Raw genomic sequence first — 26,540 nt, forward strand, 5'->3', positions numbered from 1 at the left:
CAATATTCAACATTATGGACAGTTGCACAAAAGTAGCTTTAATAGAATATATCTTTATAGAGGAATATATGCATCCATTTCACTGTTCAATATACTTGTATGCGTACTGGAAACATAATTTACATAAGAACAGAGGGAGTCAAATGTTGGTAGCATAAACTGTTTATCACTACAAGAAAACAAAATCTATTAAACGGCATCATGGCAAATAAAGTACATTCAGAATGAAGAACAGGGCTTGATGCAGCATGCTGAGTTGCCAAATCGTCATTGATTGGCTGTACATCTATCATTTGGCCACGCGGCACTTTACATTAAGATAACAATGCCTGTCCAAGATACAACATATGCACATTTCCATTGGGGCAGCCTAGACTGCCATTGTGGTTGTACAAGGGACCTGCACTAATCCAAGCATCTCTGGCAGTGAGAATGCAAACAGCGAACCAGCGATTCATAAGAGCAGGCAAGGCGTGCTGTAGGCTGCACATGCGGAGAGTTTTTCAGTCCTTGACATCAGTGACACCCTCGGATGATATCTGAAACCTTGCTTCAGCTTCAGCTAGACAGGGAGAGCTTACTACTTTACAGATCCGCTCCTCCCCTCTCCCCTTGCGAAGAAAGAGCCTGATTTCGCAACATTGACATGTTTCAGACACCGAGGCACTGAACAGAAGCAGCAGTATAAACTATAGAGACATCAGGTTACTCAGAGTAGCGCACCTAGTCGTGGAAGCATGAGCCATGATGTTCCCTCCAATGGGTTTGATTTGTGGCCCAGCAAACATTGCAGCACCATCCACTTGAGCCACTACTTGGTTAGTGATTACCACTGCCACTCCAAACTAGAGCCAGCCATAAAAAAAGGTGAGTATACCAAATAGGCATGAGACCAATCTGTTGGTGCTACGCTTGATTGGCAAATTGAGCAGTATGCAGCAAAGAGAAGTAGAAGTATGTTCCATATTTTGGTTGCAATAATTTTCCATAAAACTTCAGTTGTAGTAATATTTGCAAGACCAAATGTATGAAATTCAATAGAACTAATATTTTCAATTGCCATCAGTGATCAAAGTAAAAGCTGATTACCTCATCTGCTAACTTCTGAAGGCTCCTAAGAAACTTAGCCAGGTGCATCTGTCTTGCTGATAGCTCTCCTCTACCAGAGAAATCAGTTCTGTATAGGGCTGTGGCACTATCCACAACCATAAGAGCAAACCTGCAGAAATAGAGCTTCAATTTAGCAATACTGGGGATGAGAAGCATGTGCTAGGCAAAAGGTCAATGGAGTTCTAATGTTTGAATTTGTCAAATATTTAAGATGTCAGAATCTAAATGGCTTTATGACAGGAGCTAGAAACCTGGCACATGCCTTGTTATTTGCTACACAAGCATTGTCATAAAAAATGATTTCTCATTGGGCCACACCACTAGGATCCTCCTATTTAAAGCAAATGTAAACAAATATGGTCTGACCTGCAAGATACCAGTTTCACTAGTACACAGGTTTTGCCCAATGAAAAACCCATGTATCTATTTCATTGCCTGTTCATGAAGGTTAAAAGGCTGTAGTAAGAGAAAAGGGCATTTGATATACTGACTAAAATTATCAGCAAAGCACATATGAACCAGTGCACATTACAATAGCATGCATTGCCGAATTCCAATTTGCCAACTCCTTGAAGGTAATGTGGATCATGAATCACAACTAATACCCTTTTCTTCTGCTCCACGGGGACAATAAATGAAGCTTCTTAATATCTTACTTATCGGTAGCAAACTATGCAACCGTAAACATATTGAACATCATCCTTATATTAGTATTATCAAACCTCCAAAAGATGAAGTGAAATCAAAGGTAAAATGTTTTTAGCAAGTTTAGTTTGCTACTATCACTAGACATGTATACCAAAAGTTCTATATAAATAGATAAACTCACCTGGTCTCCACCATCATGGAAGCTGCCTCCAGCAAAAGTCTTGATTGATGATCAGTGTTATATGCTCTGGCATAAGCCACATTCTCCAGTACATCAGCACCATTCAAGCCAAACCTGGAAACAAAATAAATTTGTTTAACAGTTCGAGTCTAAATAGCAGTGAAGCAAATAATATTTCAATTGCCATATCACCTGTCTGCTATCTGGAGAAGTCTTTGTGGCCTGAACTTGCCCTCTGCATCAATATACAAAGCTTTTCCTTCACCACCACCTTGATCCAGTGGGAGCTGCATAAATCACTACCACATTTGTAAAACTAAAAAAAAATTATGCAATAACTGCAAGAGCAGACTAATATATTTTCAAACAGCAGTAAACAGTAGGTGCTTTATCAACATACAAACAGAGACATATTGGAGCATGTTATTCTAGAAATCATTCCTGTATTAGTTGTGGTGATTTGTTATCTTAGAATTGGTATTTCAGCGCAATACCTGACATGTGACACAGAGAGTGTGGGACAGCTGAGTCTTCCCAGAGCGAAATTCACCATAGATCTCTGTGATAGACCCAGTTTCTATTCCTCCTGTTGAAATTGAAAACATAACTACACAGTTGTTATTGCTTATCATATACCACAATTATGGCAGTAAGGCATTTAAAAAATAATGATAGCCAGACAGCCAGCAGTACATTACCATCCAAAATTTGATCAAGCTCTCTTGATCCAGTTGTAATCTGGATGATCTCAAGCCTCAGCGCATGAAGTTGGCTAGCACTAGTAAATCCTAGTGGAACCAACTTGGAAGCTGCCAGTGTTTGTGAACATTTTGTGAACATTTATGGTTCGCATAGGAAATTTATTTTTATACAAAAAGAAATGTAATAATGTGCTCTATAACAGAAGCAAACAATTACTTGCCCGCTTCAATTATCTTGTCGACTTTGGCTTCACTAATCCCTTTAATTTGCAAAAGATCTTTCCTCGGAGAGTAAGCTACAGATTCCACGGTGCAGAGACCAGCATCTTTGAGCTTTTTCACATCAAGTGCAGCTATTCCAGAAGTCTGCGCAGGAAATTTTACAAGAATCATATAACGGTTCAGCTACACCGGACTATTTTTTTTTCCTACGAGAAGATCCCCCATTCCCATTGAGATAACATTAACAGATTACATCCAGTTCAATAGCCTACTGAAGGCATTATGCAAAGAAGGATAGTGCACCCAACTGTCACAATGTCACTTTTCTCTCGGAAGTAGCAAAGTAGTAGTACAGTCTAACAGTAGAATTGCAGCTAATGTAGATAAAGAAATCAATGATAGGAGTTAGGAGGTGAAAATATTTTGCAGCTTCTGTTGCTGATACGCATCTTAACACATACTGAATTGCAATGCTGAAAAAATGAAGTCTTAGAAAGTAGTTTTCAGAACATATGGACCTCTTTTTGCCAAGGTGCAATGCAATTATGACATTTGTTTGATCATAACAGTTCAATAATGTAGTACATGTACCTAATTTCTGCATTCAACTCATACACAAGGCAAAACAATATCCGTAGCCTTTCAGGTTCGAAAGAACTGACACATGGGGTCATTCAATGCTATCTGTGGTGAAGAATTAAACCAGCATAAAGCATATACTCGTTGTTGCTACGCTGCATATTGACTCTGAATCAGTGAAAAAAATTTGAAGAACTCCAACTCGGCAATTGCAGGCCAACTTGAGAAGAGGCCCAAGAAATTAGGATTTGGCAGCCGCAACACGAAAATCAGAGGGGAGAAACCTTCATTCCCTTGGCATTTTGTAAAAAATTTCCGAGCAGAAAACAAACAAGAACATGGGGATTGGGAGGCCCCAAGAACTCCCCTAGAAATTCCCCAAATTGGGCTAAACCACCTCGGCGCACCCCTCCCAACGGACCAAATCGTCGATGAAACCCTCGAATTCGTGCGGTTTCAGGGGCGCGAAAGCATGAAGAACCTAGGGTTTCGCCCCCCAAGGATCCACCAGGTACACCAACTAAGAAACGGTGGAAACATCCTAGAAACGTGGTTCTTGGAGGGATCGAACCAAGAGCTGGGCGATGGTGCGGCGGAGGAAGTCATACCTGTAGCTGCTCGATGGGCAAGGGACCGTGATCCACCGCCTCCTCCTCCGCCGGCGCCGCCGCAGCGGCCTTCTGATGCGCCGCGGACGACGACATGGGCCCACTCGCAGCGACTGGAAGGGACTGAAGGTGGTTTGGTTGGTTTTGGGTTCAAAGAGGGCTCGAAGGCGGCAAAAATTATATATAGGGCTTCCGCTCCCGCTTCCTTCTCTCGGAAGACAGGACACAGGGTGCAACTTGATTATAAAAAAGGGTAAAATTGCATAAACAATCCTAGGCCTTGTTAAGTTGAGGGTCGAATTTGACTTTGACCTTGTTTAGTTTCCAATTTGGGAGTGCTAAAGTTGGGATTTTACTATAAATGCGCAACTGTAGCATTTCGTTTGTATTTGTAAATTATTGTCCAAACATTGACTAATTAGGCTCAAAAGATTCGTCTCGCAAAGTACAACAAAACTGTGCAATTAGTTTTTGATTTTGTCTACATTTAGTACTTCATGCATGTACCGCAAGTTTGATGTGATGGGCAACCTTCTTTTTGCATAGTGCCAAAGTTGGAATTTTGGAGGGAACTAAACAAGGCCTTTGTACAGTATTTGGGCCACCTTTTTGGACTTTTGAACTAAACGGCCTACCAAACTTTGGTCCAAAATCGGCCTTTAGGATGTCCCGATTTCAGCCCAAACTTCGCAACCTTATCCAGCGGCACAGCACCGGCCGCACTCCCAACCCTAGCACCGTCCGCAGTCACTCTCCCTCCCCCCCCCCGCCGCTCTCCCCCTCCCCGCCGCTCCCCCCTCCCCCGCGTCGCTCGCCCTCTCCCCCGCCGGTGTCCTCTCCCCCGCCGCTCTCCCCCTCGCCCGCGCCGCTCGCCCTCTTCCCCGCCGGTGTCCTCTCCCCCGCCGCTCCCCCCTCACCCGCGCCGCTCGCCTCTCCCCCACCGCTCTCGTCTCCCCGCCGCTCTCCCCCTCCCCTGCCGCTCTAGGAATCCCCCGCCCCGCTGGCCCTCTCCCCCGCCGCTCTCCCTCTCCCCCGCCTAGATCTGTCCCCCTCAGCCACTGTCCCTCTCCCCCACCGCTCCTATCGTCGCCTCCGCTCCAATCGACCTTTCCACCACCAGATCCAGGACCTACTCGGTCCGCTGCACGGTGTTCGGTACCGGGTGCACCGTTGTTGACCCCGTCGGCGGTGATGGACGACTTCAACGACGAAGGGGACGGCGCGGAGTTCAACGCCGGCGGATCCAGACTCCCCGCGGGCTTCACCGTTGGCGGATCCGGCAACCCCGCGGCCTTCAACGCCGACGGATACGGAGATGGCTCTTCGGGGTTGGACTTCGGCAACATCCCCGTCTACGACGCCGGCCACCGCACGAGGAACTTGTTCTCCCTGGCGCCGCCGGGCTCAGGAACCGGTGCGTACAACCCCTTCACCTCCGCGCCGCATTAGAGCTCGTCGTCCACCTTGCCCACCCAAGCCAGCTGGGTATGTCCGGCCTCAACCTCAATGCAACCTCCGGTTGGCCGCACATCAACGACTACGAAGGGATCCTTCGCTCCGATGACCAAGTGGGAGGAGGCGCCAGCAGCCGGGGCGGCCCTCCCGGCCGAGAGCCTTCCGGCAGCGGTGGCTAGGTCGCGGCTCCCTTGCCTCGTCAGCAGCGTCCTATGGCCAGGGTCTGCGGTTCCTGGCGTCGTGGCGCAGCTCAAGCACAGGACACCGACAACAATCCGGTACTTGTTCCCACTCCCTCTCTTTACTTCCATGATCTGGATATGTGGGTACGCGTACATTTTTCCCTGGTGTGCATGAAATGTATTGCTTAGTCATGGTTACTGTCAATAGGAGTTCATGCATTGCTTGTTCAATTACATTATGCACAGAATGAGCCAAGCAGAGCCAAGTGGACCAAAGAGGATACCCAGGTGTTTTGTGAGCTTTACTACCAGCAAATTGAGTTGGGTAACTGCAAGAATGGCAACATGAGCAAGTGGGGCTGGAAAGATGTTCAGGAAAAGTTCCTAGCAGCGACTGGCAAGTTCCGGAATAGTGAGCAGTTTGGTTACAAGTACAGGCAGTTGAAGTTGCTTTGGTAGTTCATCCAAAATCTGCGGACAAAGTGCACAGGCTTGGGGCACAGAGAAGATGGCTCTGTGATTGCTAGTGATAAGTGGTGGCAGACCAATTGCAAGGTTAGTGATATGTGAACACCTCATATGTACTCGTTTCCTTTCTGTCCTAGCTATTGAATGTCTGTGTGTTGTTATTTGCAATGCAGGGGCACGCTGACTGGTATGATCTGAAGGATGGATGGCCAGAATACATTGACGAACTGGACCGCATGTTCTGTGGAGTAGCAGTGACTAGAGATACCTCCTTTGTTCCTGGGGTCAGCCGGCAGATCAACTTCATCAGCAGCGGCGAAGAAGATGATGCTGATGCTGACTGTGGCACCCCTCGGAGCTGTGCGACCCCAGTCAGCAGTGGGAGCAAGAGGAGCTCCAGCAGCATCCGCAGCACAGCTACAAGCCCCAGCAAGAAGAACAAGGGCGGTGCTGTTCGGAACATGAACATCAACATGACAAGGTTCAACTCCAGTTACGATCATAGGACATCAGTGATCCAAAGGGCCTTAGAGGATAAGATGAAGGAGGTTGAAGATCTGAAGGACAAGAAGAAGCAGCGACGGGATGCTAGGAAACAAGAACAGAAACTAGTTACAGATTCAGCGACAGAGCTTGGAGTGCACCTGATGGAAGGACAACTCTGGAATGGTGTCGTCAAGATCTTCATGCATGATGACCTACGCAATATCTTCCTGTGCACACCTGTTGAAGCAAGGCTGTCAATGATCAAGCAATATGCCTCTACGGTGTAAAACCAGACCCTATGTCTTTTGTGTGTGCTTGTCATGTCTTTTGTGTGCTTGTCATGACTTGTAGTTGAATTAAGTTGTGTTGGTATTGTTTATGTTGTGATGATGAACATATGATGAACTATGTTGGCAAGTGCTATATTAACAGCATGGTTGTTCAATTTAGAGCAGTTTGGTTATTATTTGTTAAAGTTATTGCCTCTGTCTTCGAACACGTGATGTTTCACTGAAGGTAGCAGCATTTACTACTGTGGCTACCAATTGAATTCTACTAACTGTTGCTGTGTTTTTTTGGAATGCGCAGGATGTTGATGCTCATTTTGGTGCCCAAGTTGAAGCTTCAGTGGACGAGGAGGACGAGGAGAACCAGGAGGATGACGAGGACCAGGACGACGAGGAGAAGTTGCTGGACGAGTGGTGGGAACTATTCTGGACATTGGTGGTAGAAGACGATGATGAAGCACCATTTATCTATGGTACATATGGATATGCTATTCATATGGACAAGTATTGCAATAGAGGACCGTTTAGGAATCCACCATTGACTGGGGAGCAATGGGTAGTTAACAAGCTTGCCAATGAATCATCCTGCTGCACCATGTTTAGGATGACCCCACACATGTTTTATAGGCTGCATGATTTGTTGAAATCTGTGTATGGACTGACAGCATCAAATAAATCTAGCACTATTGAGGCTCTAGGAATGTTCCTTTGGATATGTGGGGCACCACAATCTGTTAGGCAAGCAGAGGACAGATTTGAGAGATCACTAGCCACTGTGCATAGCCTATTCTACAAAGTCCTCAATTTTATGGTAGACCTATCCGCCGACATCATTATACCTAGGGACCCAGAGTTTAGAACAATGCATCCTAGGCTACAAAACAATCGGTTCTACCCTGAATTCAAGGGTTGCATAGGAGCAATAGATGGCACTCACATTCCTGTTGTTGTGCCAAGTGCAAAGTTTATGCAGCACATGTGTAGGAAGGGCAAGACAACCCAGAATGTCATGGCCGCTTGTGACTTGGATATGATCTTCACTTTTGTGCTTGCTAAGTGGCCTGGTTCAGTGCATGACATGAGGGTGTTTGACGATGCAATGACAACTTACAGTGACAAGTTCCCAAAGCCACCTAGAGGTACACACAACTGTTTGTAGGTCATTAGTGTTTTCTAATGCAACCATTGTAAACTTACAGGTACTTACTGCTGGTGTAGAGAAATACTACTTGGTGGACTCGAGGTATGCAAACCGCACCGGCTTCCTGGCTCCTTACCGGCAGACCAAGTATCACATCCAAGACTTTCAAAACGCGCCCGAACCACAAGGTATGAAGGAGATATTCAACTTTGCACATTCATCTCTTAGAAATGTGATCCAAAGGGCGTTTGGAGTGTTGAAAATGAAGTGGCGCATATTGTTGGACATCCCGGCCTATCCACCAGAAACACAAACACGGATTATATGTGCATGCATGGCGTTGCACAACTTCATTAGGATTAATGGTGACTTTGATAGTCACTTTGGTATAGTGGACAGCAACATTAACTATGTGCCTGTTGAAGGCACTCAGGATCAGCCGGAAACAGTGCCTGCGCCGGAGAGTGCGGACATGGCAAGCATGAATGCATTCCGAGACATGCTTGCTGAACATTTGTTTGCTAGGTCTTGAATAATTTGTGTTTGAGGACATGTAATTGTTTATGTACTTTGTGATTAGGTGTAACAATTTTCGGTGTTGTGAATCTGTAATAATTTGCGGTGCACTTGAGAATATTTTCCTTGAAGTTTTGTTGTTGAAATAGCAATGAATTGTGTTGTCATTTGGCCTGGTTCAGTGCATTTTTTGGAGGACAACATGCATGTGAATTGCTGGTATAATGATGAAATAATGCATGGTATAATGATGAAACAGTGTATTGCAAAGTTTAGGGACAACCAATTTTGGACCTCCAGAATTTGGCTGAGGGCCAAATTTCGGCTGCACAGTAACTCCCAAGTTGGGAGGTCCCAACTTGGGCAACTAAACATGGCCCTATGTTCAAAGTTTGACATTGCCTCATAAGCCACCTACTTAATTTTGTTGCAAATAGCCAGCTAGTGTGTGCAAATTTAATTGAAGCTACTCGAGTTTTCGCCAAGATAGAGCCACTACAAGCCGCGGTAGCATAGTCAAACTTTTCCAAATGCTTTTCATTTACTATTTTTGTTTAATTATTCTTGTACAAATAGTGAAACTCAGTGTGACATTAGTCTCTCACTAGCATTTCCTTTTTGAAATCTCAAAAAAAAAGTCCAGATTATACTCTAGAAGTATCTAATTTCGGTAAAGATCACATTGGCAGCTCGCTATTTTTTTTAAAAACATATTAAATCGGTTCTGTTTGCGCACACTAGGTGGGTATTTGCAAAAAGATTAAGGAGGTGGTGGGTATTTGTAACAAGATGACTTCTGAGGGGGCAACCTGAAATGGTTTACCGGGGGTGTTTATGTACATTTTTATACTCCCTTCGTTTCAAATTACATGTTGTTTTGGCTCTTCCGGATGCATAATTTTTGCTATGCATCTAAATATACATTATGCCTAGATACAAAGCAATATCTATCAATGTAGAAAAGCCAAAACAATACACAATTTGAAATGGAGGAAGTATTATTTAATGATAGAAGATAAAAAATCCACCATGGCTTTTTAAAGAGAAAAGGAATATTGGCTCCACATATTTACAACGTTAGAATTATAATTATGAAAGTTACTTCCCTTTCCAAATCTAGGCCATTTTAGTTTTACCATGAATTAAACTTTTTAAACTTTAACCAAATTTATTAAAAAAAGTAAAAAAACCCAACATACTCCCTCAATTCCCATTTATAAGGCGTGATATGACTAGGTACCGTTATTGGAATTCACTTAAGAGAATCTTTAAATATTTTATTGGAATTCACCCCTAAGAGGATCTTTAAATATTTTATTGGAATTCACTCCTAAGAGAATGTTTTTTAGAAACCCAGTTAAATTTATAAATTTTAACTTAAGACAAAACTTAATTAACCTGTACATTTTGGAACAAACAGAGTACATGACCTAAATAACTACTAAAATTGTCTCGTAACCAATTTTTTTACATGTGCATGCTATTAACACCTCCCTCTCCGATGTTTATTTTTCATGACCCTTTTTTTTTTACAAATATCAGTAATTCCAAAAGCTATCTCTTAGTTCGACAATAGTTTAGATACAATGTTTTGCAACAATTGGTTTTACATTCCAAACTTCACATAAGCCTTCCACTTTTGTTTATGAGTAGATTAGGTTGAAAATAATCTTAGTATATGCTTGAATAACTTTATAAGTTTTTTCATGAATTGTTGCACGAGATTCTTCTATGTTGGATTAGTAACTTTTTGAAAAAAAATCATGATTAAACAATATAAGGGTACGGAGTTCACTTAGTTTGAGAGCATTAGTTTATTTTAATTGTGCCCTTTTTTATTTCTAGTCATTCGGCCACGGTGAAAAAGTAGTTAGTCACAATTGAACTTAACTTAGTGGTAAACAACTGAGAGATCAATATGTTTTATTACATATAACTGAGTGAACCAATGACATTGAAGAGAAACATTAATTTTCTATTAAGTAAGTATCCTATACTTGATCGAGGACAAGCAAGCTTAAAGCATGAGAAGATTGTCGGTGCTCATTAATGACATGTAATCAAGTACCCGTTTCATTGGAATCAAGTACCCTGTTGGAAAATCATTAGAAATATGACATAAATAGTTCCCTTTTCAACTTAATTTGGGTACAGACTTTGGACAATGCATGGAGTCTACATGAGGAAGAGGAGCACCATTAGAGACCAAAATGTGGTGGGCTGATGGGCCTAGTCTACTTCTGCACCAAGACACATCCATATTGGATGAACTTTGATTCTTGGAAGCTTGGGGATGAAGGGTTTAGTGTTTCGGCAAGTCTAATTCAAGGGAAGCTCAAGATTGGAATGTCAAAGTTCTATAGTAGCGGGAGATCCTGCATAGGCCATATCTCCCACGTATGAACTCCAACTAGGGTGAATGTGATGTCTATATTTGTCAACTTAAAAAGTCCTACAACTTATGTATAGAAGCCTTAGGCATTTGAGGTTAGTAAGACCCCCAAAACCCTTGGGACAATCAGCCTAGTATCCATTACTTTTGGAGACTATATATATGATCCCCTCGGCTACAACCACAGATCATGCTACTAGAAATTGAAAAAAAAAAACAAAGGGACCAACATACCATAGGAAGCAGAGGGTTGCCGCAAGGCTTCACATTTGTGTCAAGGAGATGGCTTAGACAAGACCCGAGCCATCATGGCCTCCAAGTGTGACTAAGCCATGGTGGAAATCAAGAGCCAAGTAGGAGATCACTGTGGTATGTACTCAGACATGATGATCTAATATATTATTGCTTTAGTCACTGTCATCATATCTTTCAAAATTGTTAGCGATTCTTTACCTCCTTTTATGCTTTCTATTGTCATGGATGTGCCCATTCTAATTTCATGCATAGTTTTCTTATGTAATCATGGAGATTAGATCTAGCTCGTCGATCCTTCATGACAACAAGACACGCATAATGATATCTCTAGTGAGCCTATGTGGTCGTGACATTGGAACCTCTTGCACAGGACAACTATATAGTGATAGGATTTGGGTCTAGTAGAGTATTAAGTAATCAGGGAGTATAACAGAGGGTAGTAGGTAGTTTAAAGATGCTTTGGATGATGCATGTACTTCCTCATAGGCTAGAAATATAATGAGAAGGCATTTGGTTCTTATGTTCTCTCTTGTATTTACGTGGTTGTGTTCTATTCATGCCCACAATGTTTATCTTATGTTGAATTTAGTGTTATATGCAACTTATGCTTTATATGGTAGGATTAGATTCATTTAGTTATATAGAAAATCTTAGTGAGTTTGGTTCTGATCCTTTAACTCAATAAAACTTTAGAGAATACTAAGGGAAAAGCTACAATGTCACCACTCACTCGCATTTACAAAACATGTGCACAAGAGGCATCAATATCCTCCATATTCATGTCATTCTACTCGTTGAGATTTGCCTCTGGCTCGACCTAAGGTATCATCGCTTCCTCCATTTCATGGTTTGCAGTGACAGGCCCTCCAGATGTGTTGGTCATTCAGATCATTATGAGACAAGGGTGGTGAAGAATGCAACAAGGGTGAATCATGCAGAGGGAATTGTGACAAAATGGGAGGTAATAAATGAAGTGAGAAGGGTGAAGCATGTTGCAAGGTAGAGAATTATAAGAAAAAAAAACTGTGAATGGATGGCCCATTCATAAAAGAGCCTACAGCTATATTAAAAAACCAATCCATTTTACTAAACATCCTTGTCCCAATATTTTCTCATCTTGTAGCAGACGTTATTTGCAGGAATCAATGGTAATGTAACATTTTTTATACAATTTTCATGTGCTATAAAATCGACTTTGGAATAGTAGAATTGCAAATCTGTTACAGGTGAGGCCTACATGCCCAACATGAATTTCAGCCCTAATGAGTAACTAAGGTAGATCTGCATATTATTTAAAGTATTGTAAGCATGAATTACAAACTAAGTTCAAGCTATAACTTCACTAAAATATTCTAATAAATTTACAATAAATCTAAAAACAAAATGATCAAGTTAATGCAACCTTATTTTTGAAAAGTTTCGAATATGAGAAAAAATGAGTTGTTTGACTAACACTTAAGCACAAGTTCTTAATTAATCTTTGAGATTAACATAATTTTTAAAATTTTTAGTTATTTTTGACTGATTAGTCGATTGCTATACCTTTGTCTGACTATCTACAATTTTTTTATGTTTTGTACTAGAATATCATGTACTTAAGTATTCATAAGACAATGACTATATTTAGCTGTGCTTGTTTTAATGTAGCTCAGGGTGTATTATTGCTATTTTACTTGTTTAAGCACTCTATGCTTATGCTTCTTTTCACCATGATATAGTTGAACTGTGGACCTATGGAATGTTTTAATAAATGGTACAAGTGTGATCATGTGGTTGTTGATTTTTGTTCAATATTTAAAGAAATATTCGTGACTAAAATTGTTCGAACCTGACTTGTGTCATATTTGATACGCATTTATTTGTATTCATAACTGACATCTGTATTTATATCTGACATGATCTGTGTCCAACTTCCACTCCAAAAAGAAAATGTGAAATCTAATACATGGTCAGCGACATCTATATATTCATATCTTATTGGAATTCACCCAAAGACGATGTATGATAAATCAAGAGATATGACATGGTATTATGTTTATTTTTTCAGCAAGACACATGGTATTTTGTTCACATATACTAAAGAAAAAATTATGGTTGGAACATGGAACTTATAAAGCTATTTAACTCTTTCTGGGATGAAATATTGCTTCAAACAATATCCAAGAAAGAAGCCAATAAAATATGAATTGCAAATGAGAAGTATAGTGTCTTAATACACATTTAGGCTTCGCTATCACTCCGACCTAAAATGGTTGTGTTGGCTATGGCATTCTTCACCAGCTAATGTGAATTTAATAGGCCATTGTATTGCAATGGTACCTTGTACGTGTTACTTCAATTCTATTGGTTGGTTTAGTAGGAGCATGCTCACAAAAGAAATAATTAGAAACAAAACTTTTAACTGGAGCAGGTAAGTTAACTCAACTTTGAGAACATATATAGTAGCATTAGCATACATTCTCTCTTTAAGAAGGTATGACATAACTAACAATTATAATGAAAACTGAAAACTGACACACTACTGATGCTTTGTTCAACACAAACTTTGTTCTGCATCATAACCAAATGAGGATACAAGTTCTCTTTTGCACTTGAGATAAATTAGTCACCTATTTCTCCAACACGAGATACACGCCAAAACCTCCATGGTGCCACGGCAATTAGATCCTGTTAATCACAATGCAAATGTTCAGAACAATGAAATCCTTAGAGATACGACGTGGTGGAATAACTTGCTATATATATGGTTGGTCAACTTGGATCTACAGATGGATGGGGAAAGGGGAAAAATTACTTCTCTTGAGTCCAGACATGCAAATTTCGGATGTAATAAATGAAGCAGACAAGCTCAATGTAGGAACTCTAACTAAGAAAGTTCTGGAGGTTTTATGTGGAATAAAATAGTACATTGCATCTAGTTGTTTTTATTGTGTCAAATATCTGTATCATGCTTGAATACTATTAATACTAATACAGAAACAACTCTATTCGGATTTAAACATCAAAGCATATGTTTCCTACAACTACGTGCATGTTAACTTGAGCAAGCTGACAGTACTATTTGCAGATTTTGTGAAATGAAACATCCGCAACAAAATCTGATGTTACTAGCAAAAAAATTACCTTCATCCGCAACAAAAGGCATATGAAATAGTGGATGATAATAACATTGTTTGCGTAAAAAATTAACTCAGAAACCAGTGAATGATAATTTCAGGAATAATTCTGCGCTTTGGGGCAAAACCAAGAGTGGTGCATCAAGCAAGCTGATAAAGGCAAAGAGACAGATGGTTCGTCAAATGAGGCTTGATGGATAGTGCATGGCGTCGGCTAATCTATCAGGAGATATGGTATGATGAAAGAAACCTTACTTCTTCCTGCAAAATACTTGGGAATTTTATCTTGCAAAAATAAAAATAGCTTAGCTCCTCAATGATATTGATGAATTCCTACCAAAGCCATACGTTGATATCTTTGAAAACCTTATTCATATGCTACTTATTTTTGCATTGAGCTCTGTCAAACTGTTTGTGACCCTTGAAAAGTTCTAGTCATGCTTTCATGATCAAGGTCACGTACACCCCACATATACTCATGCTAACTTCTACACTGGAAGTTACGTAAAAACATGCCTTCCATCCACACAAAAATATTCCATTCCTTTAACATGACTCTTTATATTCATTATGCAAAAGGGTATGGGCTATGCAAAAAGAAAAAAGAAAAAAGAAAAAGAAAAGATATCAATGCTCAAAAGCATAAAAAAAAAGAAAGAGAAGAAAAAAAAAGAAAGGTAGCCCATATCCCAAAAGGAAAGTAAAAGAGAGAGTTATGCAAAAAAGGAATTCAAATAAATTCCACCAAGAAATTCCACACAAATGCACATCTTGATTTGATTGTATGACTTGTTTCTTTCCTTGGTTCCGGTTTTTGATTTTGCGAAATATGCAATACAAGTCTGCTTATTTTTCATCCCCTGTCCTGAGCTCAAAAAAAACCTTATTAGAAATAGGGGGAAAAGAGGTAGCCCAATGCATTGGTAAAGAACCATACATATTGAGCGATCTGAGAGAATCATTTGAGGAGCACGGTTATATTTTGGTTTAAAAATCCTTAAAAAACCCAAGCTATTTGAGCAGGAGAAGTAAAGTTGGTTTGATTCATGAACTTAGTCGACATTCCACTCCACCCTTATGTGGATGAGGAAGGAACAAAAGGCAGCAGCTTTGGTATTTATTTCACGCAAGTGCGGATGACGGTGCCAGCAGCTGCTTGCATACTTGCTATTGCTTGACACACGGTTGGAGTTGTGGCATAGAAATCAGTGGTGCTTGGATGGCAAGTAGTGTGGTGTACAACCTTAAAGCGGCAGTGAGTCACGTTGGTGTAACAAAACAGTATATGGGCTGGAAGATTGATATGTTTATAGAGGCTTCTTATTATCTTTCCACATAGTCACCGACGTCAAAGTAAAATGAGAAAGGATAACAAGCCAATAGTGATTGGATTTACTTGAGTAGAAGCTCGAAGAAACATCAAGCAACAACAGAAAAGTCAAAGTATCGAGCCCATAGAGTAATAAAACAGATTGTATCGGCTAGAAGATTCAGACCGTTGGACTTACAAAAGTTCGAAGCATAACATTCATACTCCGAATTGGGGGCATATGTTGGCCAGCAAAATAAGGTAATCTGAAGTAAGGGAAGATAATCAGCCACTAGCATACGTCTGCGGGAGTCACAGGCAACAAGAGGAACCAAGCCAATGATTTTGTTTGTATGACGTACGGAGGCCTGCAAGTAGACGTACGGAGTTGCATGGATACATGCGGAGACGGGTGCTGCGTGCGTCATGAGGATTATTTGCATGCGTACAGATGTTAGACTGCATGCAAGGTAATTAAAGAAAGGACGATGGCTGGATTGATTAATTAAGATGGAAAGGGCAGTACTCGCATGCGAAGGCCGGAGAAAGCTTTATTAGCAAGGATTCTACATAAGGAAAATTAGAATGCATGTATCTTAATATTTCCTTTTAGGGAAGTCTTGTACGAGTCATTATCCTAGCTGATTAGCAGTCATTAATCCACGGTATAAATATGTAACCCCTAGCCATTGTAAAGGATTATCTATCAATCAATCAATACAACCTTTCGATGCCATGCCGTCAAAATCCTAGGAGTAAGAGTAGAGTAATTTCGACGAGTTCCTTCCTGCGCGCACAGCTGTATTGGCTTTGATCTTAGGCGAGCTTGTAAGTACCGTCACCCGATCATTACGACCTCTAACTTTCTAAGTTAAGTCTTATATTTTGATATTCGGTTGTGTGGCTAGTTATCAAATTATCTTATTGCAGGTAGAACTTTCTAGGCTTTGTCCAATATTTTGCTTGTCTTCGACGGTTGCTCACAGTTATCGAGTTGTTTGGTTTTATTAAGTTGCATCGTATCGATCTCTTAGTTTTATCAAGCTCTCACAATTATCGAACGGTTTAGATCTGGTTAGGTTGTTTTCATCAGCTCCCTTGTCCTGTTTAAATGTTCACAGTTATCTGATTGTATCGGTTGGTAGATCTTGCATGCTTTTATTGCTTTATATATGCTAGGTTCGATAGATCTTTACTCCTGCCCCTCGTATTGCTAACCGTCAAGCCATTGATGTCAGTACGTTACTGTCGAGAACCGATGCATCGGCTGGGTATCATCCAGATCTCAGGGAAGCATGACGATGTCATTAACCCGATAGGGGTGCATATGAGGCTTTGTTGCCGTGAGCTTGTCTGATTAGGTTAATGGGCCGAAATTAATGCACTCTCACCGTGTTACCATGTCTAAGTTCAATTACATGGTCATAACATTGATTCGATTTTGTTAGCCTAATTAGTTCGTAAGCGGTAGGCAAGAGGTCCTTACTGCTATGTTCTAATCTTTTAGATTAATAGATTGATGTCAATGCCCTCTCATTTATGTTACCTTGTCTAAGTTCAATTACACTTATCAAGATATTGACTAGATCTGTTAATCTATTTGATGTGCGTATGGTTAGCAAGGGCTCCTCTCATGGCTATTATTTTACAATACTTTATATTAACCCGTTGGCTCATATAGCCGATGACACATGCCATTAATACTTTTTTATTTATACCACATGACTATATTGAATATCTCTCTATCGTGGTGTTTATTCTAAGAACATCTACCCATGAGTTCGAAAGGCTTCGCCGCCGATCGACTCAGGAATTTAATATTTACCTTGTCAATTTTCATGTCAAATTGATTGGCACGCCTTGCACCACTCGTGAGCCGATTTGGAGCCTGCACTGGAGTTAAGCAGATCTCCCAGATCCTCCGTGTTGTTCAACGCAGAAGCCTGCATTCCATATTTTGCGTCAACACGCTCTTGGCACGTCCAGTGGGACCCATTCATAAAATCTAAAGGCAATCAAGCTGCAGCATGGGGGCATATCAAAGTATAACATTAACGCTGAAAGCCGATTCGGATGAAGCCTGGTGTGGAGAAGCATAGGCCAGATAAGAGGAAATCAGGAGAATCGCTTTTATGAGACACGAAAGGATGGATTTCAGAGGAGAGTTGCTCAAGTGCAGAGGCTAAGAGCTTGTTTGGTTCCCATCTCCTGAAAGTTTTAGGAGCTTTCAGAAGGCTGCTAGAACCTCCTAAAAATATGTTTGGTTCCACCTCCTAAAATTGACTAAAAGCGATAAATACACTGCCAAAAAGACTTCTTTACCCCTCCTTCTACCACTTGACGAGTCCACCTCCCGGCGCCATCTCCACTGCCTCCTCCCCCACCACTTCCTCTGCTTACCCCACGCCACCGCCTCCGTCGCCGCCTTGGCCGCCTCCCCTTCCTCCTTTGGCGGCAAGCGGGCCGCCCCACCCATTCCTAGCACCGACGATGCGGTCCTCCCGTGGGAGAGGGACGACGAGGTAGAGGAAGGACCACCGCGGCCGGCCCCGCGGCGGCTGGCAGCGCGGAGGGTGAGAAGGAGCACTGTCGTGATCCGTGGCTCTCAGATCCGCGGCGGCGGGGATGGGGGTGGCAGGGATCTAGCGCCAGAGCGCGTCTCCCCCTCTACCCCCCGTTGATCCGGCGAGCCAAGGAGGAGGGTGCCTCCGCCTCGGCCCCGAGCTCGGTGCCGCCGTAGGCCTCCTCCTCCTCCTCGAGCTCGGTGTTGTCGTCGCCGCAGGCCTCCCCCTCCTCGAGCTCGGTGTCGATGACCACGCCGGGACCACACCTCGCCGACGACGGCGTTGATCTCTGGCGACCCCCGTTGTTCATCAGGAAGATGCAGTTCAGTGGCGGTGGGGCACGGGCGGCGGCGGGGCCGGCGGATCCGGCGGTGGAGCACGGGCGCCGGCAGCCATGTCGCGAGGGAGCTCCGGTGGCGGAGCACGATCGGCGGCCCCGTTCCCCCGCCACTCCCTGCCACCCGTGCTCCGCCGCGGGGTTGGAAAGCGTGCAGTCGGGAGGGGCAGTGGGAGTCCAGATGGACTCTAGGAGCTTTTAGGAGGGGGTTCACCTCCTAAAACTTTTGGCCCCTCCTAAAATTTTTAGGAGCTTTTAGGAGGTGGTGTTTAGTTCTTTAGTCATATTCTATCCAGATTTTAGCTCCTAAAAATTTTAGGAGGGTTAACCAAACAGGACCTAATTGTTGTTTGGCTCAGCCAATGGCAGTTGGGGCCTTGGGGGACAGCTGAGTAGTTTCCTTTAATTGATAAGATTCTGCTGGGGTGCTCTACACGCTTTTGGCCATGAAGGAGTTGGTGACCTTTATAAATTAGTGTTGCCTTGCACTACAATAAATCAACTCATCAACCGATTGGTCACTAGTGCTGGAGTTGAGCCGATAGGAAGGCATAAATGAACTCATCCTAGGTTCCCACAATTGCTTCGTTGCTTATCCATGTACTTCCCCTTCGACAACGATGCGGACACGACGTCGAGCATGGCCACGGAGATGGTGATGAAGCTGGGCATCACGGACCACGAGTGACTCACGTCGTGTCGCCGAGATGATCGACAGCGAAGTCGGCGTGCTGTTGCCGCATTGGAGGCTGAATCCCGGCATGGATGACAACGGCCTCTTTCTCTCTCCTTCACATCATCAAAAATCCTACGCAGCATTGTATAAAACGACTCTGGAGCCGAACTAATGACCGATGTTTTTGGGTTATCGGTTAAATCGGTTCTTGTTGGTCAATTATGCCCAGCGCTAACATGGTCAGGTTCCTCATTTGTGTGATTAGGGGAGCAGCGGCGATTCCAGCGGCCACAAATCTCATCCGTGGCTCGGTGGTCTGTTTTGCGGTTTGACTCTACTCCCCAGCCCGGGCCGCCCCCAACCCCAAATTGACCAAACCCCCCGAAAAACCCAAACCCCACCCCAAGAGCCCAAAGCCAGCGGCCAGCCAGCCGAAGGGGGAAGGGGATGCAGCAACCGATGCCCATGCAGCCGCAGCCGCCGGCGATGACCCCGGCCGCCGGAATCACCACCGAGCAGATCCAAAAGGTGCCTCCTTTCGCCACCCCTTTCCCCCCAATACCCGTTTCTTGGTGTGCGGGTTCGTTCGCGCGCCCTCTTCGTGTCGGGGTTTCTTGGGGAGCATTTTCGGGTCAAAGATTGGATGCTTTTGGGGGCCTTAATCGGATGGGTTTAGTTCTGTATGCGCTCGGATCGATTAATGGTGATTTGGATTGGTGGATTAGGAAAGACGCTGTTTTTTTTTAAAAGGAAGATTTATTGGTGGATTTGACTGGCTTGTCTGAAGCAGGCTGACTTCTTTTAACCGATTGGGTATTAGTGTTATGATCTTGCGGTCGAACATGAATCCAGATGTTTGGTTCATAATATATTTGCCTTATTATGCTTGCGGCTAACCTAGGTTTACCACAGAAAGAAGTGGACCATGGGTCTGTTCTCATAATAGGAGCTGATCTCATAATAGGAGCTATTATTAAAGCAGGGATTGGCAACTTCTGAATATAGCATTATTTTGATAATAATGGGATTTGCATCCTTACTTCGAGCACAGCCTCATGTCATATTGCTTCCAACAGAACCTGACTTTGTTTTCCATATGTGCTCTACGGCGTTGACCTCATATTTGCCTTTCTTAAGCATTTAGTTCCCACACATTGGTATTATAATTTCTTGGTGTTATGATGGAAAATTCCATGGTGCATCAGCTCCATGTAGAGAATCAATGACAGTGTTGTGGATTATATGTTCCAATTTTATTTTGACAGGTTTAACTGAAGTTTAATAAGTAATAGTAGAGATATGAGTTTATGATTGACCTACCTTCCACCTGTAATTAGCAGTAATTCATTTCTGGGAAGTCCCAATATGACTTCCTTTTCGGAAATCTCATGGTTGAGGGTTATCATTCTTATTTTCAGTCTTCATATTGGGCTTCAGTTAAAAAAGGAAAACTGCCAGCGTTGTTAAATTTGGACCTGATCTGTTTCAACCACCATAGCAATGGTCCTGTCTTTATGTAGCCCACAGGACCAAGCATTTGTCCTTCAAGAACATTGTCATACCCTTGAACCCAACTTATCTTTAACACTTTACACCTACCATCAAGCTATATGTTTCTTGTTCTCTTATTATTTGGGGATTCAATTGTTTCATAAATATACTCTGATGGTTTACAGTGTCCATGTGTTCTCACAGAACTGCCTTGTCTATCATATTGCAATGTCACAGTTAACGCGTTATCCTTTTTCGGGAATAACTGGCCCTTTTAACGATTTTGTGTATGGTCTGTTGCAAATTTCCAGCCTTCCTTATTGATCCTGTTTCTTTCTGCAGTATCTGGATGAGAATAAGCAGCTTATTTTGGCTATATTGGAAAATCAGAACCTGGGAAAGTTGGCAGAATGTGCCCAGTATGTAACTTGTTCAATCTTGCTCTCTTGTTTTTCTATTTGATATGATCGTTCATTGAACTAAACGATGATGTTTCCTGTTTAGTTGCTTATCCTCGCGTTAATTGAACTATGTTATAAGCATGCATTCTTTTTATTGTTACCTTTCTCTGATGTCTGTTGATTCTAAACATTTCTTGTTACTAATATGTTATACGATAACGGGCTAGTAATAGCGTATGTTGTAACTTTGTTATGTCATGTAATGGAAAATGAGCAACTAAAAACTCAAAACTGCAGCGATGTATGTTACATTTTTAGCCAGGAATATCTCATATCAACTATTGTTTTATTTGGTACCCTTGCTGGCTACTTTTTTGGTTGCCAAAAACTAGCTGTCTGGCAACCTTGCATGATTCCACAAGAATTTCGTTGCGCATGTGGGCAAGCCAAATTGGCTCTCCCACATGGGTAAGGTATGCTAGCTTTTTCTTTTGGGGAAATGGGTATGCTAGCTTGTGCTGTCCCATCTAAGACAACCTCCTGCCTAATTGACAATATGCTGAATTTATGATCCCTTCCTAATCGATGTCCTCCCTGCTGGATCGATCAACTCAAGGTACGAACCAGGTCCTTCATATTCGGATTGAGCTCCCCTGCTAAATCAATTTCTTTCCCTCCCGGATGGTGCCTGGCCATGGAAATCATGAAAATCAAAGGCTGGTAGCTCGAATTGAATTCTGGCTATGTGAATCGACCCCTTCCCCTCTGGTGACGTGCCTGGCATGGCTGTTGTATTTGCCTGGAGTTGGATCTGTCTGAATTTAGATGTATGGGACTGGGACAAAGGGGATGGGGGAGCTGACATAGCTAATGAACCAAAATCCACACCCTTTCCTTTCCTTGTTCAGCCAGGCTGTGAAATTCTTGCTGGCTAGCCTCAGTTGGGAAATAAACCATGGATACCCTATGTCCCTCCTATGGTGTATCTATCCTTATCGATGAAAAGTAGGAGACACTTACTGCTCATGATTACAAATAGAAAAAAAAATAGCACACACCTTGGAAGAAAAAGCATAGCTCGCACCTTCCTGTTCTAGATGTAGAAGATGAGTTCTGACCAGTGCTATCCACTGATCACAAATACAATGTTGTAGGTCCAGCCATGTGGTGGGGACGATAATGTCTCCAGTTCCACTTTTCCCTCCGCTACCCCTGCATGAGAGATTACATCAAGGATTATACAAAAATCATTACACATAAAAGAACTTATAAGCTCATTATAATGAATTTTAGCAGCACCATGTATCCCCTATAATGTCACTGCTTTCATTAATAAAACAGTCAGCGCTCCTCTTGGCATTCTTTTGTGAAAGATGAGTTATTACCTGCGCCTTTTTTGAAGCGAGGCTCTTCACATGTTCATTGCTAATAATAGAAATAAGAATATCCTAGTTTTCTACATTGCACGAATATGTTCTCAAAGCAACTACCATATATGCAAAGAGACCAAAAATATAGAACATGAACTTGTATGCTGGCAAAGGAAGGCTATTATTGTATACTACTCCCTCTGTCCCAAATTATAGGTCGTTTTGACTTTTTAAGATTCATAGATTTTTCTATGCACTTAGATATACTCTATGTCTAGATGCATAGCAAAAACTATGAATCTAGAAAAGCCAAAACAACCTACAATTTGGGACGGAGGGAGTACGAGTAATATGACCATATAGGATTGTAGGATGCATAATTGACTAATATTCTGTTGTCATAAACTCAAGATGATGCAGTTATATTACCTGACAAGAATGATTTTATCAATTTGTGGTATTGCTTTTTCTGAAAAAATCCTAACGAATGCCCCATTATATTTTACACTTGAAAATCTTGATTTTTTTAATGTAAAGCCTTTGTTATATTCTATAGATATTATTAATATGAATGATTGACAGAACATATGTGCTATGGAGTATTATTGTGTGATACAGCATATCATTCATTATGCATTCCATAACGCATCTAGATGGGTTGCCACATGACAATATTTCGTTTTAGCTGTACCAAAGTAGCAAGGCATGTACTGAAACCATAAAAACATTCAACTTCTTACTAGCAGCACTCTTTTGTACCTAGGTTGCCTCCTGGTGTGGGTTGATGTTTTGCTTAATGTGATGTGGTCTAAACTTTGTCATCTATGTGCTTGTTTTTGTGAGCTTTTGTTGGCTGGTGGTTAGTAGAGTTGTGTTGTAGACTTGCTGAGAACCATAAGTTCTCAAAGAGGCATGACACAAAACCTATATATAAAGACCATGTTTATTTAAGCTGGTATGCCAAGGGGATCTCTTTTGCTTTCTACGGAAAAAAAAAAGCCAGACCAAGCCCTTGGCTGAAACACTAAAAGCATCACACATATTCTGCAGAGCATACGCAATGCTGCTATTGAGAACCTATATATATATATATATATATATATATATATATATATATATATATATATATATATATATAATATACCCTCCATGGTCGTATGATGTTTCCATCTCTGACATCTCTTTTTGGTAGTTTGCACAATAATTTTCAACTTTCCAAATCAGCCTTCACAAATAAAATTGAAGTCTCACCAAATCACCCTTCACAAATAAATAGTCACACAAGGACACTGCAATAGAATAAATGCAAATTCTATGATTTATGTTAAGCAGAGGATTATTTCCTTTGCATACGTGCTTTTAACTAACATCGTCTTCAGCATGTGTAATTCTGCCAGCAAAATAGCGATGCACACAGTTTGCTGTAACTAAAATCTAATCTGCAAACACATACATTTTGAATAAATCAAGTTCATGTAATTATTTTGAATAAATCAAGTTCATGTAATTATTTTGAATAAATCAAGTTCATGTAATTATTTTGAATAAATCAAGTTCATGTAATTATTTTGAATAAATCAAGTTCATGTAATTATTAATACAGTATTGCTCCTCTTTGACTGTCTAGGCGTTTTGCACTGCCAATTACCATATTTCTGTGAGCATATCTTGTACAATCTCTAATGTGGCATCATTGCTACTAGCATGCATGCCTTCCCTGTATCATGTATGCCATATAGACAGAATTATTAGCACAATGTCTAATCACATTGCAATTTTGTTTTCAGTTTCCTGGAGGTAATTACTTTTCATCTTGCAATAGTTGTGCCATTGGTAGCGTTATCTTATTAGCTGTGGCAAAGCATGTGTGAGAGTTTTTCTAATCTACTTTCTGTTATATACATTTAGTATGTAAATGCATCTAACAAGTTCTCACTCAAGCACTTTCTTGTTATGTAAATATGACTACAACTGTACTGAAATGGATGCTGTTTAATAGTAAATTTATTTTCCACGAAACTTTCAGGTATCAAACACAGCTTCAGAAGAATCTCTTGTATCTTGCTGCAATCGCAGATGCCCAGCCACAGACTGCTGTAAGCCGCCCTCAGGTTTGTCTTTTACCAGACCTAGCTGTGCACATATCCTTTGTGCTCTTTACTCTCATGCCAATTTTTGCAAACAGATGGCGCCACCTGGTGCATCACCTGGGGTAGGGCAATACATGTCACAGGTTCCTATGTTCCCTCCGAGGACACCTTTGACACCACAGCAGATGCAGGAGCAGCAACTGCAGCAGCAGCAGGCCCAGTTGCTAAATTTCAGTGGCCAAATGGTTGGGAGGCCTGGCATGGTCAATGGCATGCCTCAGGGCCTGCAGGTTCATCAAACTCAGACACCAGCAGCAGTGAGCAAGCTAGATGCTGGTGGCGCCGCCTCGGAGCCTTCTGGAACTGAGAGCCACAGGAGCACTGGTGGAGATAATGATGGTGGGAGCGACTAGGCTTTGAAGTCCTACAAAACTTACGAGCTAGCGTTCTAGGCCGCGAAATATGCATGTATACTACCGATGAACGAAGAGAGGATCATTCCTGTGCCCTTCAATGATAAGTGGCCGCGATCTTCGCATGGATGATGATCAGTAGTTGTCACGTTTTCCCTCTGTTGTCAGTCTGTAGAACAGACGTAGATTGTTGTGACCCTTATTTGCTTGCTGTTATCACGCTGTACTGTCGTAGGCTGGTAGCTATCTGCCAGAATATTGTCTTCAGGAGCTGGGTTCAGTTACGAGTTGTTATAAAACTTTCATCTCTTCAGGTAGTTGAATTCAGTTACGAATTATGTTAGACGAAAGTTGATCTGCAAAACAGAAACTGCCCGAGTTCCCCTTGTGCTGTGAATCTGTGATCTAGAGTCTCAAAGTTTCCTAGAGTTTGAAATTTACCTGCATTTCTTTAATCATGCCTCTTGATTGAGTCATTATTTTCCTGTTCTGTTCTCTAAGGCCTGCCTGAAGCGATTATTACTGAACAGAATATCAACTAGGAAGCCTACATACTTGGGACTTGTATGCACTCCCGTGTTCCAAAATGTATATTAGCATCTATATAATACTAAATAATGTATTATCAAGACATTACGGCGGTGGACTAGCAGAAATGTCCGTGCGTTACTACGAGTTCTTAGCAGAAATGTTCGTACGTTGCTATGGGTTCTTACTTGCTCTCACGTTATTATTAGCTTGTTCCTAATATGTTGGCTTCGCTTCACAATACGTTGACTTCACTTCATAATACGTTGGTGTGTTGTTCCTAGTAGTCCTCTCTTTACAAGTATAGTAGTAGAAGATATTTGTGGGTGGTTTGATGCCATCTACTTATTACATGGGATCCACACATGGAACTTGTGCGTTCCGATGGAAGCGAGGGTAGGCACAGCTCTGAGTCACTTACCGCTGTTTCCCATTGCCGCGGTAGAAGGTGACCTATGATGGGAGCGGTGTCAAGATGTATGATGACGATGATGGCGCAACCGTTGCTGGGCTCCGTAAATAGAAACAAAGGTAAGGATGGGAATGATTAAGTTTGAAGGCTGTATTTTTTTAATACAAACTTTTGCATACGATCTCGGATGAATACAAACTTTATATCAAAATTGTAGAGCTTGATGAGATCTTAAACTTTGTAATTGACAGCTTTTTCATTCGAGATCGTTTAGTAGTCCAAAAATGTGTTATAAGTTCATAGAAGAAACAGATTTGCCATAGTAGAATACAAGAGAAGTGACTATGTAAAAATAAAAGGACAGAGTTAGGTAGGTAAAGGAAAGAAAAAACTTTAGATCAAAGACTGGAGCACAACTCGTTTCAGACAAAGATGCAAGTATTAAATCTAAGAGTAATGCTAGGCTAAAAAAGAGCAAGGTTGAGCGCCTGACGAATCTGCACAGAAAAAAGCAGAGCAGGTTGAATGCTAGTATGCAATGCACCATAGACTTCAAGAGTCAGCGAATATAAAAGGCTAGTCTATCATCAACAAAGATAGAT

General features: G+C 41.8%; 2 protein-coding genes across 3 annotated transcripts; one reads left to right on the plus strand and one right to left on the minus strand.

Moving 5' to 3' along the window:
• Positions 1 to 118: 118 nt before the first annotated feature.
• On the minus strand, positions 119 to 4,209 carry LOC117850636 (DNA repair protein RAD51 homolog B). Of its 2 annotated transcripts, none has more exons than XM_034732494.2 (9): positions 4,050 to 4,209; positions 2,862 to 3,006; positions 2,638 to 2,748; positions 2,434 to 2,525; positions 2,132 to 2,226; positions 1,940 to 2,053; positions 1,090 to 1,219; positions 724 to 845; positions 119 to 627 (listed from the first exon to the last, which is right to left on the minus strand). In XM_034732494.2, exons 1-9 carry the CDS (start codon positions 4,143 to 4,145, stop codon positions 504 to 506), a joined length of 1,029 nt encoding a protein of 342 aa, XP_034588385.1. In that variant the 5' UTR covers positions 4,146 to 4,209; the 3' UTR covers positions 119 to 503. The 2 variants fall into 2 exon arrangements, with proteins under 2 accessions (XP_034588385.1, XP_034588384.1); XM_034732493.2 differs by having other exon boundaries at positions 2,434 to 2,546.
• Positions 4,210 to 19,562: 15,353 nt separating this feature from the next.
• Positions 19,563 to 25,395, plus strand: LOC117850666 (GRF1-interacting factor 3). Its single transcript, XM_034732526.2, has 4 exons — positions 19,563 to 19,761; positions 21,067 to 21,143; positions 24,522 to 24,606; positions 24,681 to 25,395. The coding sequence occupies exons 1-4, from the start codon at positions 19,681 to 19,683 to the stop codon at positions 24,996 to 24,998; spliced, it is 561 nt and encodes a 186-aa protein (XP_034588417.1). The 5' UTR covers positions 19,563 to 19,680; the 3' UTR covers positions 24,999 to 25,395.
• The last annotated feature ends 1,145 nt before the right edge of the window (positions 25,396 to 26,540 follow it).

Source organism: Setaria viridis, chromosome 3 (assembly GCF_005286985.2).
Source record: "Setaria viridis chromosome 3, Setaria_viridis_v4.0, whole genome shotgun sequence".
In the NCBI taxonomy this organism is placed as follows: Eukaryota; Viridiplantae; Streptophyta; class Magnoliopsida; order Poales; family Poaceae; genus Setaria; species Setaria viridis.

Coding starts and splice junctions, on each gene's coding strand:
- LOC117850636 (XM_034732493.2), bottom strand. CDS start 4,145: ATGTCGTCGTCCGCGGCGCATCAGAAGGCCGCTGCGGCGGCGCCGGCG. Junction 1,220..1,939: donor TCCATGATGGTGGAGACCAG/GTGAGTTTATCT, acceptor CTATTTCTGCAG/GTTTGCTCTTATGGTTGTGG. Junction 628..723: donor GCTCATGCTTCCACGACTAG/GTGCGCTACTCT, acceptor TTGCGAAATCAG/GCTCTTTCTTCGCAAGGGGA.
- LOC117850666 (XM_034732526.2), top strand. CDS start 19,681: ATGCAGCAACCGATGCCCATGCAGCCGCAGCCGCCGGCGATGACCCCG. Junction 19,762..21,066: donor CCACCGAGCAGATCCAAAAG/GTGCCTCCTTTC, acceptor TTCTTTCTGCAG/TATCTGGATGAGAATAAGCA. Junction 24,607..24,680: donor CTGCTGTAAGCCGCCCTCAG/GTTTGTCTTTTA, acceptor TTTTGCAAACAG/ATGGCGCCACCTGGTGCATC.